At 56.6% G+C, this 21,590-nt stretch overlaps 1 protein-coding gene across 5 annotated transcripts in view; it reads left to right on the forward strand.

Moving 5' to 3' along the window:
- The window catches only part of RGS11 (regulator of G protein signaling 11), a 53,184-nt gene that overhangs the window by 9,733 nt on the left and 21,861 nt on the right, over positions 1 to 21,590 (forward strand). Inside the window, exons 6-17 of one of the 5 annotated variants that reach the window (XM_059716678.1) lie at positions 426 to 484; positions 983 to 1,059; positions 5,372 to 5,453; positions 6,933 to 7,001; positions 9,732 to 9,761; positions 10,182 to 10,243; positions 11,359 to 11,472; positions 12,057 to 12,172; positions 12,794 to 12,881; positions 13,860 to 13,998; positions 14,626 to 14,708; positions 14,917 to 16,312. In XM_059716678.1, the coding sequence (XP_059572661.1) occupies positions 426 to 484; positions 983 to 1,059; positions 5,372 to 5,453; positions 6,933 to 7,001; positions 9,732 to 9,761; positions 10,182 to 10,243; positions 11,359 to 11,472; positions 12,057 to 12,172; positions 12,794 to 12,881; positions 13,860 to 13,998; positions 14,626 to 14,708; positions 14,917 to 15,058 (1,061 nt within the window). In that variant the 3' untranslated portion in view covers positions 15,059 to 16,312. Of the gene's footprint in view, positions 1 to 425; positions 485 to 982; positions 1,060 to 5,371; positions 5,454 to 6,932; positions 7,002 to 9,731; positions 9,762 to 10,181; positions 10,244 to 11,358; positions 11,473 to 12,056; positions 12,173 to 12,793; positions 12,882 to 13,859; positions 13,999 to 14,625; positions 14,709 to 14,916; positions 16,313 to 21,590 lie in introns of those variants that run through there. The other 4 variants (XM_059716681.1, XM_059716680.1, XM_059716679.1 and 1 more) reach the window with 4 other exon arrangements.

Raw genomic sequence — 21,590 nt, forward strand, 5'->3', positions numbered from 1 at the left:
TGCTTTCAACACCATACTAGAAGAGCCCTTGGGCTGAACTATGCCTGTCTGCTGTTCTTCTGATTCTAAGGGCTGTTGTGTTTGGTCCCAGCTGCAGGGATCTGGGCAGAGCCCAGGGCTGGTAGCATATCTTCTGTGCTCAGCTCTGCTGGCCCAGCCAGCTTTGGACCTCCCTGCCACTCTTTACTCTCTGTGAATGGGTGTGGGTTCAAGCCCCATGGAAAGGCTGCCCCTTAACATGGGCACAGGAACATGCTGCTCCTGGCACTGCAATTATTTTGGGGGAAACTGAGACTAAAGTGCAATTAGGGCAGAGCCCAGCACCTGGCACCACCTGGCTCCATGAACAGGGACCCCCCCCCCTCTTCCCCGCCCAAATGTCATCCAGAGCTGCCCATGCTGATGGCTCCTTTGCCTTACTGCAGCAATTTATCTAGCCAAGAAGAACATCCGCAAGCAGGGTGACCTAATCGACCATGAGAAGGTAAGATACAGGTGCTAACCACACTGCAGAGTTCCCTTGGCTCCTGGGGAAGTGGTTAGGATAGTAAAGGACCTACAAAGCAGGGGTTTGGGGGAGATGGGGGTTGGGATGAGAATACAAGAGAGCTGCAGATCAGGACTGAGGGGCATCAGCAAGGGCTGTGATCGCAGTAGTGGCTACTTCAGCATTCCCAACAATGCAACCTGCTGACTCACCCTGGAACTGTCTCTGCCCATTATAGCCTGATGCCATCAGAAGGGCTGGAACAGGGAACCACCGGGCAGCCTTGACACTGCATGGGGCAGGGAGATGCTTGGGTGGAGTAAATGAGGTTTTTTCCCTTGCTGAGGTCCCCAGACTGCAGGCAGAAGCCATGACTGAAAGGTACTGACACTAGGGTGTGGGGTTGCCCTGCCTGGAATGTATCTGGCTCTGGGTAGCCAGGGGGAGAGAGGATGGGGCTGGGCGGGGACTGACTTCCCTATGCACTCGCTCCAGGACAACTACAACCTGCTGCACAAGAGGATCAACCACACCTGGGACTTTGTGGTGATGCAAGCCCGGGAGCAGCTCCGGTGAGTTCTTGCCCCAGTACCCAGCCAGGGCTCATGGGATGTAAGGGTGAGATCAGGGCCCCTCCTGTCTCCACACTTACAGCAGAAATATGCCTAGGGCTCTGGGGATTCTGCCCCATGTCACCAAGGTACATGTCAGGAAATATGCGAGGCTGCAGAATTGTGCTCTGCCAAGAGCAGCAACTTGGGGATCCTGGCAGAGTGCTATGCAGGGCCGAGCTTCAGCATATGAGAGCTCAGTGTGTACTACTTCCCAGGTGCCCAGAGTCGTGGATCAGCCTCTGGCTAGCCAGGGTCCTTGAGTGAGGAGGTTAATGAGCCTTGAAAGCAAAAGCTCAGCATGGAGCAGTGCCAATGGCCAAATCTGCTGCAGCCCATAATGAGACAGGCCAGGTTGCTAGTCAGAGGGCAGGACCCAACCCCCCTTCTCCCCCAGCAACACTGTCACCAGCTTCTGACTGCCTTGCGCCACACTGGCAGACACTCCTCCCTCATTCCCCCACTCCAGGAGGTGGTAATGCCTGTGTGTCAGGTCACTTGATGTGCCTGCCACTTCAAGGGGTAAGGCAGCCTGCTGAGCCACCAGCAGGTGGGGGTCAGTGCTAATTGTGGAGTCAACTGACCCAGGGGGCTGGCAGGTAAGGCTAGGCCTGATTGGAAGAGGGCTGGGTTTAGACTGGGTATAAGCCCAGACCCTGAGAGTAGGGCTGGCAGTAACATCTTGGGAGCTGATGAAGGAACATCACAGCAGGAAGGCTGCTGCTCCTGAATGGAAGCAAGGAGAATAACATCCAGAGATTTGGATAGGAACTAAGGGGATGGAAGAGATTCCTGGGGAAACCAATATGGGGGTCCAGAGCCCTAAGAAGGGAGCTGAGTGCACAGGGGCCTATTGAGAGACCAAATGAGTCCAGCCTATTTGTCCACTTCTAAAAAACCCGTGGATCCAGCCAACCAAGTCACTCATTGGCCTCCCTTAGGCAGGGAGGCCACAGGAAAAAGGGACAACAGAGTTTGTGGGACAAAGAATGAAACAACAAGGATGGAAGTGCAGATCAGAGTTTCAAAACAGGCGTGCCAAGTGGGGTCACAGAGCAGAGTACACCAGACAGCACCCACTCGCCCTCAGACAAGCTCAAGGAACCAGGAGACACTGCCCAGTGATACTCTGTTTAGAGATGGGAGAAAATCAAGATGAGGATAGTGGCCCTGCAGTCCCCAGGGCCAGATAAACCCAGAGAGAGAGGGTCTGGGTGCACAGGGACCTATTGAGAGGCGAGGTGAGCCCTGGGAGAGGGGCTGAGTGTTTGGGAGACCTAATGAAGGGTCTCGGTGAACCCACTGAGTGGGACAAAATGTGGGGGCCTATTAAGGGGTCCATATGTGGCCAGAGAAGGAAGAGGCTATGTTAGGGAAGACCTATGCAGGGCTCCAGGTGAGCCCAGAGAGAGGGAGTGATCTACGGATGGACCTACAGAGACAAGGAGACTGACAGCTGGAGGACTGACCCTGGGAATCTCAACTGACCTGTGCAGGGCCAGGGCCCAGGAGGGGCCAAAGGGTGAAATAGACTATAGCAGAGACTGCCAGAGTCAGGAGAGCCTGGAGTTCTCAACTGGCCTGAAACAGGGCCAAGGCCTAGGAGAGGCCAAAGGTTCTTGTGTGACCACAGCCGAGAGGAAGGGGTCAAGGGGCATGCAGCACAGGATGAGGATGGCTGGCTCTCAGCCATCTGATAAAGGAGGGATCAATGAAAGAGGTCTGAGAGAGACCTGGGGGCCAGAGATGGAGAACTCGGATGGGAGATGGAGACGGGGACGGGTGGCTAACAGCCCAGGAAGGGTGTAGGACATCTAGGGGAAAGCCTAGAGAGGGACTTGTAAGATCAGGTAGGCCTGAAGACTGGTCCTGGGTAAGACCTGAAACTGCACCCTACTTGGGCTGGTTTGTGTGGTGGGGCTGTCTGTGGTGGGGCAGCCTCCATGAAATACCACACATGGGTCACTGCAGGGAAAGGTGAGGATGGAGTGCTGGAAAGCCTCAGCTCCCACTGCCTTGTGGGTTACCCCATGGAAAGGGAGGGCTAGGGGTGCATACCTGGATAGAAAAGCACTTGGTCAGGGAACACCGGGACCACATGGGTCCAGAGGCCCAGCAAGGGGCCAGGGAACAGAGTGCAGGACTGGATGGATCCAAGGGCCTAGAGAGTGGCTAGGGAAGTGGAGAATTAAAAGGGTGCAGGACAAAGGACCAAAAGGAGCTGGCAGTCTGGAGTGGGGCTGGGAGGGAGACAGAGGGGCCTGGTAGCCAAGGGAATGGTTGTGCGAGACCGAGGGGTCTGAGGACCCAGAGAGGGGCTGGAGGAGAGACCAAGGGGTCTGGCATCCCAAGTGGAGCCTAGAGGGAGACCAAAGAGTCTGGCAGCCCAGGAAGGGGCTGTGCAGCGAGACAGAGCTCTGAGGGCCCAGAGTGGGGCTGAGAGAGGCTGAGAAGTTGGAAGGCTCAGAGAGGGGCTGCTTCAGCAATTGGTAGAACATCTGTAAGGATGCCATCTGCGAGGCATTGGGCATGGTGTAGGCAAGGTACAGAGCCATTCAATTGGCCCAGAAGGCCAGGACCACAATCTGGGTGGTCACTGTAATAAGACCAGGGCAGCCTCCCACACTCTGTGTATCAACTAACATCGAGACGTGGCAAGGGAGAGCTATGCAGACTACCCATAAAACAGGGGATCTCAAAAAAAAATGTGGGCACCCCATTCCTAAATCCATGCTGTAGCACATGCCAGGCCCCAGAGGTGGTTGTGACACCCCCTGGTAGCCACACTGCACCTGTCCCACTTTGACTTTACAGGTACCCTCCCCTTTCTGTTGCTTGCTATGCCTTGATGTAATTGGTTAATTTGTAAAAAGAGAGGCTGCCTGATATTCCCTGAACAAGTCTTTGTCTATCTGTCAGCTGGCAGGTCCCTCCTGGACCCTGGTGGTCTCAGTTTTGCCCCTTAAGCACTAGCTGAGCTTTTCTGGCCCATCCATGCCACCTGGGCCCTAACTGCCTTAAGTTTGTGGCCACCAAATGCCCCAGTAGCTATGCCCATCCCTTCCCTCAGATGTTACCACTCAATCACTGTCCCTTCGTTGGGGCCTTGGCCTCTGCCCCTTTCCTTTTGCTGGGCTCCAACCTCTGCCCTGCTCCCCAGCACTGAGCCCACTGTGATGCTGTCTCCGCTTTGCTCCCAGGCCTTTTGGGAGCTCCATCACCTCTTAGTCCTGTCCAAACCACCAGATTACCAAATTCTAACATAGGACTAAACCTTTAAGGCTATAATTCAAACTCCCCACTCAGTCAGAACACAAACACCAACTTGGATGTCTCTCAGGACTGCCTACCCAACCCTGGGTCCCATTCCCTTGCAAGTCAGCAGTAGTATACTTGCAATAGTCCTAGGTTAGCCCAGGTATTAGCCACAAACTCATTCCTCTTCAGCCTCCAGGGCCCAACTGCCTGCTAGGCTCAGACCCTGGGCTTAAATACTCCCTAAACCTGCACCCTTCTAGTCAGGTGGCTCAGCAGCCACATACCCAGGGGTATTCAGTCTGAGCCTAATGACCTGCCTGCCTTCTCTTGCTGCTGCTTATAGCTAGCCTCAGACTGTCTACAGGTGTACTCTTTGCCTTGACGGGCAGCTTACTGCCTGAGCAGCAGCATTCCCTACAACCGCCCTTCTTACAACTGGCCCCTATTTAGCTGCCTGGGTTCAAGCTACTCCAGTCTCTCTCTCACAGTAACAGGAACTCTACGCTCCTTGTTACAATGCCCACTGACTGCTTCCAATGAGGCGCCAGTTCAAGCAATCAGCTGAGAGGTCATATCCTTCTGGCAGGGCAGGGAGCAGAGCTGGAGGCTGCCTGAGTGAGTAGAAGGACTCTGTTTGCTGCTGCTCATGTCCTGGTCAGCCTCTCCTCTACCTATCTTGAGCCTTCAATCTGCTGCTCCCCAGAGGTAGATGCTTTTCCTGATGGTGCCAGCATTTGGGGCTTGAGAGATGGCAACTCTAACAAGGGCTGTGAAGAGGCAAAGAAGGGGACAGCAGCTTACACCAGCTCACCTGAAGGGACCCCTTATTCCTCCTGAAGCTCCCCTTGTTTGGGGCCTTTGCTAAGTTGGGGTGGGAAAACCAGCTGCTCTGGTCTTGGCCTGGGCTGGGCTTGGCCCCTCCTCTCAGGAGGGCTCCAGCACCGGCTGTCCCAAGAGCAGTAGAGGAGTGGCTGCTTGTAGCCCTTCTTGCCTGATGCTACCTTTCTATTGACAGGGCAGCCAAGCAGCGCCGGAAGGGCGATCGCATTGTCATAGACTGCCAGGAGCAGGCCTACTGGCTGGTCAACCGGCCCCCGGTAAGGCTTGCCTGAGGGAGGCTGTGAGGCCTCAACCCCGTCAAGTGTGACCATGCTGGGGAGGAAAAGGGTTACCCTATAGAAGGGCCTGCAAGGGTGGGAGAGCTTCACTCAGGTGTGTGCAGGTGGGGCAGAGATCCATGCTGGAGCTCTCTTGAGTGACCACAGACTTGGGTCCAGTCTGCTGGTGCTGAGCTCCTGTGCATAGTGGCACCCCACCACTCCCTAGGGACAGACAGATGGATAAGGCAGGCATAGCAGGAGCTCTGGCTGGAGCCCCAGGCTCATGGGGAAGGGACTCAAAGGCATGTTCAACTCCTTGCACTCTTGTTGAGCAGCAAGGACCTGGCAGTTCTCCCTGCATCCCAGCCTCAGTGCAAGCACCTCCCCTAGCTTCTAACCAGGGATCCCCTGGTGGCATGCAGCACCCACCCCTGGCAGGCTCTGCCTCAGGATGCAGTTTTCTTGGACTGACACTGCCTGCTGGCAACCGCATCCTTGCTAGGCAGTCAGGCAGCTCCTCACCCCTCCTTTCCCCTCGCCCTGTGCCAGGTGGGGAGATGTGGAGGGATGGATGAGTTGGGTGAGGAGGCAAAGAGTAGGAAGGGGGCAGCTAGTCCCCTCTGCAGTTCTCTGGTGTCCAGAGAATGCCTCTAGCTTGGCACCATTCATCTGTGGGGCAGAGAGGTTGCAACTCTGCCTCCTTCCCTCTACCAGAGACCTGGGGCATAAGGGTGTGGCTGCAGGTGTACTCAGAGCAGGGGCTGGGGCAGTGTCTGCCATCTCCTACACTGTCCCTGCCCCCACCTGCCCATGCCAGCATGACAGTTGGCTCCCAATTACAGCTAATGGGCCTTTCTCTCCTAATCCCTTCCATCCCTGACCCAGCCAGCTCTACATAGGGTAGTAGGGACAGGGCCAGTGCATAGGGCCATGGCTCACCCTGTGCTGTCTCCCAGGGAGTTGCCCCCAGAGCATGGGTATGGATCCATCTGGCCTGGGCCCAGGCAGGGTATGTTCAGCACTCCAGGAAGACAGTCTGGCTTCAGCAGCTTGTCTCAGTCTGGTGGCTTCCTCTCCATCCTGCAGGAAGCAGCCCTGCCTGGCCACCCAGCCATGTGATCTGCACCATCCTGCTGCTGTGTACCCTGCTCCTGTTTTTTTGTGGGGGGAACTGTGGCCACACAGCCATGCTGTCCTGCAGGCTCCCAGAGTGGCAGTGTGTGTGGGTGGGCATCCCCTGTGGGACAGCACCAGCCCAGTGCAGAGTGCGCCAGCTCAGGCCACAGTCAGAACCAGTGCCCCTACCCTGCCTGTCCCCACTATGTCCTCTGCCTCTGCAGGGAGGAGATAAGGGCCCTGGCTATAGCAGCCCTTGTGGGGTCTGGCTGGACCCAAGGAACACGCATTGGGCAAGGGGCTGGCTGCAGCCCATCCTCCATCCTGATCCAGGCTCGGTTCTTGTTCTTTCCTGTGCAGCCAGGAGCCCCAAATGTGATGGAGCATGGGCTGAAGCAGAGGAACTGCCACGCCAGCCGAGTGCAGCTCGTAAGTGTCCTGCCTGGGGATGCCGTGGGTGGCACAGGAGTGCTTGGTCCCCACTCCTGCAGCACTCCCCCTGGCCTGTCTGTGCACAGAGCTTCCAACCCTTTCTAGTGAGGCCACTGCATAGGCCAAGAGATCTGCCCTCTCTGCATGCACATCCTAGCTCATCCTGGTTCTACTTGCTCTGGGCCCCTGTGGGTATCCCAGACATGCAGGCCAAGGCAGTGTGTGCCTGCTGAGCCCTCCCCCAGATTCTAGTCCCACCAGTCTCTGCACTCAAGTGTCCTTGCTCTGTGGCACATGGTGCAGTGCTGGGTGGGCTGCCCCAAGCCCAGCGGGACATGCTCTTGGTCCCAGGGTGTGATGCTGTCTGATAGCTCTGGTTCCATTACTGCTGCTGTCCCTGGGGTCAAGAGAGTCACCATTAACTCTGCGGATTAGTCCCCTGGTGTGTTAGCATCCATGTTTCCTATTGCTCCCCCTGCCTGGTGTCTCGAATCTGTCTGGGTCCCTGTATACCATTTCTGTCTGCTCATCCTCAGCTCTGAATAATGTGCCATTTGCCCCCAAGCATCTACACTTCCTTCTGGGAGCTCTGCAAGTTTGCTAGGCAGAGCAGTCTCTGGAAAGGAGCCTTCCCCACAGTACTCGGTGCCCTGGGCCTGACCAGACTGCCTTGCTGCGATGCCAGCCCTGATAGTGGCTAATGGTTGGGCAAGGGCAGAGGCCAGTTCAGCCTCTATAGCACCAGGTGGTAATGCTAGCCCTGGCACTCTTCAGCTGCTAGTCTGTCCTGCTGTACCCCCTCCATTGCTAAAAATGTACATGATCTGGGCATGCCTTCCCCGAGGACATTGCAGAGATCTGCTGCAGCAAGAGGAGGGCATATTTGTCCACGTGGCTTTGGTGTGTGCAACGACCTCAGCAGGGCTGTGCGTCTTCTTTCCATATTTAGAGTGGACCACATGCAGCCATGGCCTCAGCCTAGTGATGCCAGCCTGCACTGAGGTGCTAGCAGCCATTCCCTGGGTTGGTGGTTACCAGGCTGTCAGCCAAGAGCTCTCTGGATTGGCTTGGTGGGCTTGTGCAGCCAGTGTGACAGCCCAACAGACAGGCAGAGTAGTGAACCCTGGGCTGAAGCAAGGGCAGCCTCCAGCCAGGAAAAGCCGCTTAGGCAGGGGCTGAATGCACATGGCTGGCCTCCTGGCCACTGGCCCTGCTTTTTCTGCAGCCCCTAGGGAACTCCTCTCTTTCTGTGCTGGCATCGCTAACACAGTCTGTTGGCTGCTCTTATCTCCCCTGTCTGTTGTGCTGGCTCCTTACTAACTGCTGGGTTCTGTTTTTCTTCTGTTCTCCTGTGTGCCATCTTCTGCCCAAGTAAGTGTCACTAACCTTTGGTTCCCCATGACGGGCTTGAGGGGCAGCAGGGTGGGGCATAGACATGCAGACTGGCAGCAGTGCCCAGCAGTTAGCAGGGAACCAGGAGTCCTGGGCCCCTGCTAGCTGGTGTGTGAGATGGCTGGGCATGTCCTCAGGGCTTTGCCTGGTGAGTGGCTTTTTGTTGGTGATGGCTGGCTGTGGGGGTGAAGGAGTCTGCCAGGGGCTCTTTGTCATGCACAGAGTGGCAATGCTGAAACAGGACCTGGGGCTGCCCTTGATCCCCAGGGCTGGACAGCTTCAGGGGCACCAACCCTTGGGGCAGCACCCTCCTGCCAGTGCCCTACTTCATCCCACAGCTTCCAAGCTGTCCTTTGCAGACAGCCCTCATGCTGGTGCAAGGCCTGGTGGTGAAGCCCCTGCTTTCCCTTCTTCCTCCCATGTGTTCAGGAGTTTCACTGCTTTCTGCAGGACCAGGGGAGGAAGCTATAAGCTGTTGTGGGATCCTCCTGCTGCAGTCCTCTAGGTGGCCTGGCTGAGTAGCCTGAAGCTAGAGGCTGGGAACTCAGGGTGTTTGGCCCAGGGGATCCATAAGCAGGTCACAAGGCAGCAGGACACTCCAGCACAGTGGAGTGTGGAGAGGCTTCCCTCAGGACTGCAGCCGTTTCCAGCCACCCTGGTCCTGCTTATAGAGAATCTCCCAGGACAAGGCCTGTGCAGCCCAAATCCCCAGAGTGCAGCTTAGCTGCCCCAGCAAGCAGAGTAGAGTATGGGGCCAGCCAGCCAGCTGCCCTTCTGGCCCACAGCTCCGCTCCAGGCTGCCTGTAGTACCAGGCATGACTCCAGGTACCTCAAATCGGAGTTTGGACCAAAGGACTGCAATTAGGGTAGGTGAGGGTGGAGAGTGGGCACACAGAGGCTCAGGGGAGTGGGTGTGTTTATTGTAATGAGCAGTGCGGGTTTTTAATGTGATTTTAAGATGTGTGATGGAAAGTTTATGATAGAGGATGTGTATATATAAACTCTCTCTCTCTCTCTCTCTCTCTCTCTCTGTATATATGTGTGTGTGTGTGTGTGTGTGTATGCGTGTAAGTGTGTGTGTGTGTGTGTATATATATATTTTTTAAATAAAAAAAAAAGTACTGTGGGGGAGAGGCAGCTGGGACCTGCATGTATTGAGCTCTGCACAGTTCATTGCGGGTTAGCACATGGGACCAGGCAACTGAGCCCTGAAATGCTGGGGCCAACAGCTGCCTGGTCTGGCTGGGTGCTGGGCCAGGGCTGTTGGGGCCCGGACATGCTTATGCAGGGGCTGCTGTTGCTGGGCTCTCTCACCCCTATGCTTGTCTCTTCCAGACCAAGAACATGGATTATTACAAGCGGGAGGTGAGTATGCAGGACAGGGTCTGGCCACGGAGGCAGGTACAGCTCCCCCAGGCCTCCGTTCAGGGCTGTGCTGGGGCCTCCTCCCTAGGAGCACACTCAGTGCTGGGCAACTGGCAGAGTGGGGAGCACTGGTCACAGTGCCCTGGAAGCATATTGCCCACCTGCAGAGGCATAGCAGCACCTCAGGGTGAGGGGCCTAGGTGGGAATGTGGGCTGGACAGGAAAGGCAGAGCAATGGAAAGGTCTTGGCCATGGGCACACAGGGTTAGCTCCAGCTCTTACTGTTACTATGATTGGACAGTGGCATAACAGCTGGCAGCACCCATCACAGCCCCTCCCCAACCAGTGTCAGTGCCCTGGGCCCCAGTGGGTGGGTGCCACAATCTTCCCTCTTACCCTGTTGTCCTGTGCCGGTCTCAGATCGAGTACTGCCGAAAGGCCATGGGAAGAACCAGGGTCAAGTCTTCCATTTGCCTGGAAGGGTAAGTTGTCACCTGGGGGCCTTGGGGATCTGAACAGTCACTTGCTGGCATTTCCAGCCCGTTTCACTGGATTGGCCCTGCCAGGCATCAGTGGTTTCTCCCTGCTTTTCAGCAGCAGCCCCTGGCCCTGGGGTGGGGCAAGGGGCTTTGCACTGGGGGTGGGGGCTACACACTCTGAGCTGATGGAGCACGATCCTCACCATCTCAGCACGGTCCCTGCAGGCATCTGCTCTGCCTTCTGCCCCACTGTCATGGTGATTGTGACCTGGTGCCCACATTGTCCTGTACTCCAGTAGCACTGCTCCAGGCTCATTCATGTGGCTGCACTGGCTGAGCCCGTTGCAAAGTACTGAAGCAGGATGTGAGGCTCTGTGCTGGAGAGCAGCAGGCTCCACAGGGAGGGGCTTTGAGAGAATCCTGCCAGCAGGAGATTGAGCACAAAGCACCCTCCCTCACGGCACTGTGAGGTCTTGGCCAGCTGGCACCACAGCTCTGGAAAACCTGGCTTAGATCCCTGCTCTGTCCCCCAGGGATCGCTGAGAACTTGCTCCTTCCCACAACAGGAACCTCAGCTGGTGCCAGTGGTTTCCAAAAAGATCCTTAGGGTTCAGGGGTGGGAGTGTTGGGAGAGAGCATATGCACCATGGAGACCAAGCTGGTGAGGGGGTGGGCCATAGCATTAGTCCTTGCTAGTGAAGCCTGTTAAGGCACAAGGCAGAGGCATGCTGAGCCCTGAGGGTAGACCTTGGGTCAGTGAAGTAAGGTTACTAGACCATGTGGGGGCAATATGCTATGCCCTTAGGGGTGGGGTGTTAAGGGGCTTGTGGCTCAGGAGTGGGGCTCATGCTGTGTCCCAGGGCTGGTGGTGATGCAAATGAGATGGGGAGAGGGCATCACAGTTCCTCTTCTATGGCAACGCTGGTCCCAGTGCAGACCTTTCCTCTGGCATGGGCCCAAGATGCCAGCATGTTGTTCAGCCAAAGCAGTAAGGACCTGGTCTGTTCCACAGACTCTCTGGTCATGTTCTCTGCACCTCTGCCAGTGCTGGTCCTTGGCCTGTGCTGGGAGCCATAGAGCCCAGCTCCCAGCCGCTCATCTCTCCCCTGCCTTGGCAGGTACGTCAAGTTTAACGAGCAGTATGTGCCCCATGATCCCATCATGTCTGGCTGCCTGCCCAGCAACCCCTGGATTACAGATGACAACACCTACTGGACAATGAATGCCCCCACGTAAGCACCCTGTGGGCTGAGCACCTGGCATGTCCCTTCATCCAGTCCCTGGCCCTGCCATAGCCACTGGTGGTAGCAGTCCACCACAGTCTGCTTGCAGAGGTCGACATTCTCCCACCTGTCTGGCTCTGATGTGAAAAGCTCCAGCCCCAGGTTGGCTGCCTGTCCCATGTTCCTACCTGCCGTGGAAGCGCAGCCAATCATGGTTGCTGCAGGAGGCAGGCAGACTCTGCCCCAAGAGCCAGAGGAACATGGTGGGTCCCTTCAGTGCAGGGCAGACAGGAGCTCGGGGCGTGGGTTACTCTTGTGGCCCCTGTCCTGCTAGCAGAAGAGGGATGTCAGCACTGCTTTCCCAGCCCCCAGAAAGTAACGTCCCTGAGGTGGTAGTTAGGAGTGTGGCTGTCCCAGTAGAGCTCTGCTAAGCACCAGCCTAAGGGGCTGAGCTGCCTCTGGGCTTTTGCCCCTGCTTGCCTCCATGTGTGAACTGATCTCCAGGGCCCTGCAGGCCCCTGGCTCCCTGGGCTGATGGGAACTGCTCGGGGTGCCACAGCTGGTGACTGCAACTCTCGATGCCTCTGCTGCAGAGTGATGACTCCAACCAAGTTGCGTGTGGAGCGCTGGGGCTTCAGCTTCAGTGAGCTGCTAGGTGATGCACTGGGCAGGGCACAGTTCATGGAGTTCCTCAAGAAGGAGTTCAGTGGTGAGTGAGCAGCATGTCACACCCCACCCCCAGCACTGCCACGGTGTCCCAGGTTGGAAGGCACTGGTCCCTCCCCCCGCTTCCCCCCGCCTGTGCCAGCTCCTGCAGCCTGTGCTGCATGGGGAGGTCCTGCCTGGCTGCTAGCCCGGCACAGCAGATCTGTTGGCTTATAGGGGTGGCAAATATTCCCCTGCCATGGGATACCCTGTGCAGGAAGTGCTTGGGTGAAGCACTGGCCTGCACAAGGCACAGGATAGGTAGGGCCCTGTCCCAGGAGGCATCACCAACATCATGTGGGCAGGACCATGCTCTCCTGCTGGCCTGACAAGGAAGTAGGTCTGGCCCAACACAGCCAAGTGATGTGCCAGGTGGGGCCCTCCTGCTCTGCCCCATGTTTTCCACCTGCCTGGAGAAAGGCCCCTTCCATGCAGCTCGAAGCACTTGTTCACGGTTCCTTGGGAGGAACTCTTCCTGGGTTGTGTTCTCACTCACCCATGGTTTGTGGGCACCTGTGCCCTGGCCAGTGCACTGTGGACCAACCAGGCCTGTGAACCTGGTTGCTGACCAGGCAGCAGCATGCTCTGCCTTGCCCAACATCACCTCTCTGTCTCTTCCCACCAGCTGAGAACCTGAGCTTTTGGGAGGCATGTGAGGAGCTGCGGTATGGGGAGCAGTCCCGCATTGCTGAGATCATGGACTCCATCTACCAGTGAGCCTCCCATCCCTCCCTGGCCTAGCTTCCGTGTGTATTCTGTTAGGGACAGGTGGGGTGCTCTTCCCGCACAGTCAGCATCTCCCAGCACAGCACAGTAGCAACAAACCCACTCCACAGGCACATCCCCATGACCGTGGTAACTGGGCCACCCCATGTGGCTGCCTGACCCATGTTCCTGCATTCTGGAGAAATACAGGCAATTGCGGGTTACTGCAGGTGGCAGGCAGAGTCTGCCCCAGGAACTAGAGAAACTAGGGAGTCCTTGGCACAGGACAAACAGAGACCTCAGGGGCTCAGATGACTCTGTGGCACCTGTCCTGTTAGCAGAGGGTGGGCAGCTCACTGGTAGCTGACAAGAGGAAATCCCTTGGGGATCAGGTCCTTCCTGGGAAGACCTGTTGCAGCAGGAGTGCAGGGCACAGCCCTATCTCCCATTTGCTTCTGCCATGAATCTCAGGGGGTCCCAGCAGATTCAGGGGCCACATTCCCCCCTGAGGCAACATTGTTTCCTAGTGACCCCTGTCTAGTGGGGCCTGTGAAGGCACAGCCCCTCCTTATGGCAAAGGCATGGCCCTGAACACAGCAAGGGCAGGGTGGCTCCTCAAGGCTGGACCAGAAGGTTTTGGTGGGGATCCTAAATGTGCAAGAGCATCCTGGTTGTGGCGGCCTACAGCAGCACTTTGGTTTATGTTTTGCATAGGCTGAAGCACCCTCCTTCTCACTACCAGTCCCATTGGTCTCTGGGCAGTCATGTAGGTGGGGGGAAGGGAATACTGGCACCTCCCCTTGGGGCCAGCACCCTGGGGCTCACAACAGAAGCCTCTCACTATCTCACCTGCTATATTCTTGCTGGGAGAAGTCATGCCAGGAGTGGGGTCACTGGAGCCAAGGCAAGGGCAAGGCCCTCCTAGGGGGCCAGGCTGTTCCAGCCTGTCAGTCCTTCTCTGTCTATGCTGTGGCCCTGCTCTGCAGGCACTTCTTGGCCCCTGGTGCCACCCGGTGGGTGAATATTGACAGCAAGACCATGGAGAGGACCCTGGAAGGCCTCAAGACCCCTCATCGCTATGTGATGGATGATGCCCAGATGCACATCTACATGCTAATGAAAAAGGTGAGGCAGGATGCACTGGGGCATGACCCCTCCCTCACAGCTGCCTGGCCTAAACATGGGTATACGCGCTAGTGCTGAGGTGCAGCAGCCTGCATTACTCCTTGTGCCTGGCTGGATGAGCCCATGTCAATGCTGATTACTGCCAACAGACAGAAGAGTTACATCCTGTGTAGAGTGGGGTGAGCAGCTCTCCCCTCCAGCCTGTGAAACACTGACCTCTCCCTCCTGAGGAGTTCTCACTGCCAGCTGGTTGCCACAGAGAGAGGCTGCACCTGTGTGGTGGGTCAGTCACCATAGACATGGGGATGTGCTTGTGGGTTGGGCTGGTTGCTTGTGAGGGGCAGCTCTGTGTTGCTCCCAGGCCCTTCAGCAGCTGGCTCAGTCAGGCAGACTGGACTTGCCTAGCAGAGGGGGTCTGTGGCTAGGGAGAAGGCCAGGCTGCACATGCTGGGCCCGGCCTCCAGTGGCAGGAACCCAGGTGTGATGCATCACCACAGATCACCATCTATGACACATGGGAAGGATCAGCTTGGGGCAGGGTAGCTTCTCTACAGCCTCCTGCTTTTGGCCTGTGCTCAGGCCTATGTGTGCAGGCTACACCATCCCCTCATGGTTGTTTGCCCCCAGGACTCCTACCCACGCTTCCTCAAGTCTGACCTCTACAAGAGCCTGCTGGCTGAGGCCATCATTCCTCCTGAGACCAAGAAGCGGTGAGCAGGGGCCCCTGTCCTATGTGTGTTGGGTGCATCCTACAATGGCTTGTTTCTGGTTGCAAGTGGCTGTGGGGAGCACTGGGGAAGCAGGGCTAAAGCACATCAGCACCCTGCACAGTGCCCTCAGCCCTGCTCTGTGCTCCCCTGACCCCACCCACACCACATGCTTTACCCCACACTGACTGTTCTCTTGATCTCCTGCCAGGGTGTTTCCATTCATGCGGAAGCAGCGACACTCAAGCCCTAGCCCAGCCCTGCTGCTGCTGCCTGGGGGTGAGCCAGAAGCCAAGGCAGAGGACAAGAGCAGGACCCCTGTGGCTGCTCCTGTTCCTGAAGAGGAGAGCTAGGGCCCCTTGCCTCGTGGTCCTCACTTGGTCCCTCCACCACCTACCCCACTCATTCCCAGGCTGAGCACTGGCCTGTGGCTGAGAGAAAGAATGAGGTGCCTTGCACGAGCCAGGCTGCACAATGCCCATCCTGGTTTTTTTTCTGATGCAGCACCTAGAGCTTGGAAGCTGTGGGGCAGGTGGCTGCTCTTGTATGTCACCCAGCCCCTCCCTCCCTCCCTCTAGGATGAGCAGCATAGGTTTGGAGTGGTCTTGCACACTCCAGGCTCCTGGCCCATGATGGGGAATGTGGTAATTTCCTGCCTCTGCCCTACCTGTGGCATGACCTGGTACTCTGTGCGCAGGGGGTTACTGCTGATCATCAGTAGGTGCCAGGGTGTTCAAAGTGGTGAGCCTTGCTGAAGCCAGTGTTGTTACTGGTGCCCTTGTGCTGGAGGAGCGGTGACTTACCAGGGGGCAGGGCAGGGCAGGGCAGGGCAGGGCAGCTCTCTGGATCCTGAGTGTTTGCATAAATTTAGCCTAGGACAGACACTGCCTGCTACATTCCCACCATGTCCTGGCACCCCTGTGCCTGGGCAGCAGGTAAGACAGCTCTCAGATCCCAGTACAAACCATCTCAGACTCAACCCCCAAGTCATCCTGCCTGTGCTCCTGCCCCAGCATCATTTTTCCCCCCCTCCCTCATCCCAGGCAGTAGCCTGGCCTCTACTGTAGGACTTGCTCTTCCATGACACTAAAGGAAAGAAGCCATATGCCCTGAGGTCTTTGTGCATGGTTCCGCTTAGCCCATGCTCTGTGTCCCAGGCTACACCCTTCTCTCTCTGCCTTGGTTCTGGCCTGGGCATGTATCCTCTTAATTCTCCAGCTGCCCCTAGGCCACTGCCTTAGGTAGCTCATGGTGCATAGCTGCAGATTTGGGAACTGGCCTTCTCAGCCCATTTTGCTTCTCAGAGGCTGGGTGAGTCCCCTGCAGGGAGTCAAGCTCAGGTTTCTATTGGAGGAAGGGGCAGGTTCCCCCCTCAGATTAACCATCCCCTGGGCCATGCTGGTCTACTCCAAGAGCAGCCCTTGCTAGCTACCACCCAGCCCCTGCTCCCCTTGCAGAGGTCCAGTCTGGGCACTTGTAGGCACGACCAGTCCTGCAGACAAGTTGGGTGGGGGGGCTGGCACTGCATAGGGAGCCCCCTCTTCCTTCCACCCTGCTCACTGTTACACTAAGCATATGGAATCAATAAAGGACCTTGTGGGAAACTGTGTGGGCTCTTCTGGTGGCAAAGGCTGGTCTGAGGGTAGTTGACAGGTGCAAGAGAAAAGGGGACATGGCTCATTTGCAGGCGCTTTGCTTCACAAAAAGTGGTGTTATGGTTTCCCAAGTAACTGCTGTTCCTCCCTCCTGCATGTCCTCCTCAGCCCATTTTGATCTGAGATCACCTGCCATTGCTTTTCTTGGGGCAGAACACTTTGCTCTGTTCTTACAGGCCAGGTCCACAGGCTGCAGCTTCTGCAGTTGTTGGGGCCTCCTCAGCAGGGGAGATGGCTCTGCGCTCTTGTGGCATGGGTGGAGCTCTGAAGTGAGCTGCAAGCTCTTAGGATGCACAGTAGGGCTGTGTGAAATTTCACTGGCCGTTTCATTTCAACACTTTCAACTCATTTCAAGGTTGAAACAGCAAAATTGAAACGAAACAAAGGGTTGTGAAACAGCCTCAGAACAAAATGAGGCTAGTCAAAACATTTCAAAAGTCAAAATGTTTCGACCATAGCACTGGGGAAATGAACTCAGCCCCCGATTGGTCTGACTTCCCATCCCCTGTGCTAGATTGCCCCGGGGTCGGGGAGTCAGCCCGGTTGGGCTAACTCCCTGTCCCCGGGGCAATCTAGCAGGGAGGGATGGGGAGGCAGACCAGCTGGGCTGACTTCCCATCCCCAGCAAAACATTGAAACAGCCTTTCTGTTTTGAGGGAATGGAACAGCTGTTTTGAATCAAAATGAAATTTGAAACAGAACACTGTTCTGTCAAACCATCAAAACTCAAGGCAAAATGGAACGGTGCCGTTTCACACATCCCTAATGCACAGCACCATGTACTAAAATCAAACAGGGTTCAGGGACAGCTGGATTTAAAATGGTAAGTGCTTCAGACTGCAATCAGTTCAGGTATAGCACCTTAGTCTGGGGAGCAGGGCCAAGCTTCTCATGCTTGTTAACAAACTGACAGCTGCAAGGGAGAGCTGCCCCTCTTTGAGGTTCGGGACATTCTCTAGTGTTGGCTTAGGGCAGGGGTAGAACAGTGACCAGCCAGCTTCCAGACTCTTCCCACCCTGTATATCATGCTAGCTGCCCAGGAGCAAGAGCTGCTGGCCAAACCCCATGGCCCTGAGCTGTTTGTGGGCAGTATCTTGCCATGCAGGTCCTGCAGCGCAGCCAGACAGCAACACTGGGTTGGAAGGCTTTAGAGTAGGAAAGGGCAGGATGACTTCCATTGCACCTGAGCACCTCCCCCTCAGCCATGCCCGGAGCCAGTGGCCAGCCCCAGCACCTCATCCCACCAGGGCCCTGGAGCTGGAAGGAGGCACTTAGAAACAAAGTTCCTCAGTCCTACCCCTGCACCTGTACCCTCCTGTTGCCTGGCTGCAATCCTACTGGTAACCTCATGCTGGAGGAAGCAACCCCAGGCAGCTGAGGGACTTGCTTTGCCTGGCAGTTAAGGGGAAGAGGGACCAGGCTGTGCCAGGGCAGTGTGTTCAGGCCCTGCTGGTGCACCTATGAGTGAGGGTCTCTCCTCAGCCTGACCAGCTGGACTAAAATACCACAGCTGCACTGTCCAAACCTGCTTCTGTCTGAGCCTCCCAGGCCAGGAGCTGACCCAGAAACTGCAATCTGTGTATTGCTGCCTGCAAGAGCAGCTGGCAACAAGCCACTGTGAGCACCGCAGCAATGCAGGGCAGCAGCCTGCCCACTCCTGTGAGTAGCAGGGCACCCTGTAATCTCTGATCAAGTTAATGGCTGGGGAAGGTGCCAGCAAAGCACTTTAGCATCTGAATCTGCTCCAGTACAGGTTTGGGGTATTACTAGAACATCTGTGATGACAGAGGAGGCTGTGTGGAGGTGTGGCCTGCTGGCCAAGGGAGGGGAGAGTGGGAGCAGGGGTTGGGGAAGGTATGCAGGATGGGCACAGAGCACTCACACAAACCTGAGCAGACCTGAAGGCTCCAAAAAGTTCCTAAGGGTGAAGTCAGCACGAATCTCCCCATAGCTGCATCACCCTACTCCTCAAGAGGCACAGGACAATTTGTGCTCCCTGGACAAACCAGCTAGGCCTTATTTCTTCTCCCTCAGAGCACAGCCCAGCCCTTCACCTTCCACTGTGGGCCCTGCACAGGGTTCCTTCCCACCTGCTGCCTAGGCCTAGCAGGAGCAGCATTCAGCAGACATATCACTGGGAAGCACATACCCACATGCCTCTGCTCTAATGTATATGGTCATGGGGCATGAATGCCTTTGGTGCTGGCCTCCTGGGTCTTTCCTGGGGACTTAGCTGAATTTATCCTAAGCCAGCAACACCACAAGCATGGCCTACTTTGGCTGGGCTTGGCAGGTTGAGGGTGGGGCAGACCCTGCCTCTGGCATGGCAGGGCCAGTCCCAGCTCTTTCCCCAGAGCCTCCCCCTGCTGGCCCTGCCATGCTTCTGCACTGCTCACTCCATGCCTGAGGGGCTCGGCCCAAGCTTGCCCCAACACTGACACAAGGAGGCCATTTGCTACCTCCATCCTGCCTCAGCCTTGCAGAATGCTTTCCCCCATGGGAGGCAAAGCAGTACCCACTCCCCTGCCCACCGGGGCAGTTCAGAGTGGGTGTGTCTACACGTGTGTGTAACTGTGCAGTAACGGCTATTATTGCGCAGTCCCAGGGGCGCATGGCTTCTTTCCAACCCTGCTGCACAATAGTGTCGACATCATGGTTTGTGCCCACCGCCACTACATCGCTGTAGTGATCAGCCATGTCACCATAGCTCATCACTACAGTAATATGGTATCCCGTGTAGATGTGCCCACTGTGGCCTGCAGTGTTTACACAGCTGGAACATCATCACCTACACTGCCATGATGCTCAGGAAGAGCTGCGCTGTTCCTGCTCCGGTACCCCATGACCAGGCTGAGCCTTCTTCAAATGCAGCAGCTGAGCTAGACGGAGCCCCTTGGGAATGTGCCCAGGCAGTGCTGCCACTGGGAGCTTGTGTGCACAGCCTGTGAGGTACCAGCACACACCTAGCACCCATAAACTGGGTGCCCCAGCAGCTCAGAACCAGGCACTGCTCCCAAATAGCCCTCTGCAGCCAAGGGCATGAGCATCTGCCTTGCTCCCTGCCCCACCCCCTCCCCAAAGCCTTCATCAGCCATGGGCTAGTACCCTTGTCCAGCATGCCTTGCTTCTGGGCCAGGGTTACAAGCCACCTGCCTTCCCTCATGCACTGCCTGGGGTGAAGAAGCTGGCAGTTGCAATGGCTCCACAAGGCACTGGAAAAGCACCCCCAAGAGAGAGCTGCACAACTGGGAGGGGGTAGTGTCCCTCAGCACTAGGTCTGGGGCTGACAGGGCAGCAACCAGAGGAGAGGGAGCATGGTCAGTGTCCCCTGTGCCCATCCAGCCTCAGGCCTTAGGACAGCATGGGGCTTTGGGGATGGCCCCTCGATGGTGCATAAGTTGGGTGCTTGGAGGCTTCCCCTGGTGTTGCTGGGCAGCGTGCCCCTCCATAGGCTGCTCAGCTAGAACTCTCACGCTCCTCAGCAGGCTTTGCAGAGCCCCCTGTTCAACAAGGGGAGCAGGCAGGGGAGCTGCTGCACCATGTGATTGCAGCACCGATTATACTGTCCCCAAGGAGCCTCTGTGCCTGCGACCTGCCTGCTATGTGCTGGTGCAAAGCAGTGCAGAGGCCTTCCTCCTTTCCCAGACTCTGACATGCCATAGGACTACATCAGAGGTCCCAGCCTGCACTTGATTCCCACTGCTTTCATGGGTACGGGAGCCCTGCAGCCAAGTGCTGGGGAATTCCTTGTGCTGCCTGCCCAAAGGCCGCCATAGAACAGTGCTGCCTCCTGCCACACAGACCTGAATGGCTGAACTTTCTGTCAGTGCCCCTGGGCTGGCAGCCAGCTCAGCAGGGCTGGGACTGGCACGCAGAGGGCATCCCAGGAAAGCAGCTTTGTGCTGTAATGCCAGTGTAGGGCACACTGGCTCTGCACTTGTCCCTTTAATCGGAGCAGATGCTGAGGCTTTCCTTGCTCATTCCCCAGCCAGGGTCCAGCGGCTGCGGGATTAGCGTGCACATTATATAAAATGCCAGCAGGGGCTCATTTTGGGCTGATCCCTATTAGCACTAGGCATTAACTCTCCACAGTGCTAAAGTGCAGCTGGAAGCAGGATTACATGACCCAGTTCCAGGCTGTGGGGTGGGGAGAACTAGAGGCCTCCAGGGACCACTTTATCTGCCCCAAACTGTGGACAGCACTGCCTTTCCTTTGGCTACACATAGCCTGAGCAAATGGAGCAGGCCAGGAAGCTGAGATGTGGACATACTAGGATGGCACCTCCACCCCCTCTGCAAAGGGACCAGCCCCTGATTGTGGGTGGTGATGAGGAAGAAAGAGGAAGGCAATTCAGAGAGGGTAGCTCCTCCAACTTTGACCCTCATCCATGCTGGCACCTGGCTGATTGGGGCTGATGACTGGTGGCAGGGCCTGGGATCCAAAAGGAGGGTCTTTGGCTCTTGGAATGCAGGTGGTCAGACTCAGCAATGTAGACAGGGGCTCACTATGTCTCTGGGTTCTCAGCCAGTCTGGGAGTTCAGCCAACCAGGGCTGTATGCCAGAAGGCAGCACAACACCATGGCTGCTTTTGGGCAAGCAGCACTAAGAGTTCCCAGCACTTGGCTGCAAGGCTCCCATACCCACACACAGCGGGAACCAAGGACAGACTGGGACCTCTGCTGCAGTCCCAGGACATAGCACAGTCTGAGAAAGGAGTAAGTCCCAGGTCAGGGCCTCTCGACTGCTCCAGTGATGCTTCTACCTATTAACCTTAAGCAACAAGATTCCTTCCCAGAGTAGGATGGCCCCCCAGTCTGGTCCTCAATGCACGTGACACTGCCTTTACAGAGAAGGCACATGCTCCCAGGAGGCAGGAGAGGAAGCTGGGGTAGGACAATCTTGTTGCAGAGTGAGCACCGCAGACCTGGTGGCTGTGGTGACTGCCAATGCTGCCAGGACCAGTTCACTAATTGAACTCTGAGGGGCCAGATTCTTTTTTTCCTTTGAATCCCCCCGCCCCCTCCCCCAATGCCACTCCCACCTAGGCTACCAGCCAGCTGGTCACCACCTGAGCTCCAAAAATGCTCTGGTCCCATGGAGTTCAGGTGTTCAGCAACAGCCCCAGGAATGACAGATTCTAGAAAAAAAAATAAGGCTCTGGCCCCCAGAACTTGGACACACACCTTGGTGAGGCCAGGCAGCTACAGCAGGGCAGAGCTCAGCAGCTGC

Source organism: Alligator mississippiensis, chromosome 13 (assembly GCF_030867095.1).
Source record: "Alligator mississippiensis isolate rAllMis1 chromosome 13, rAllMis1, whole genome shotgun sequence".
Classification (NCBI taxonomy): Eukaryota; Metazoa; Chordata; order Crocodylia; family Alligatoridae; genus Alligator; species Alligator mississippiensis.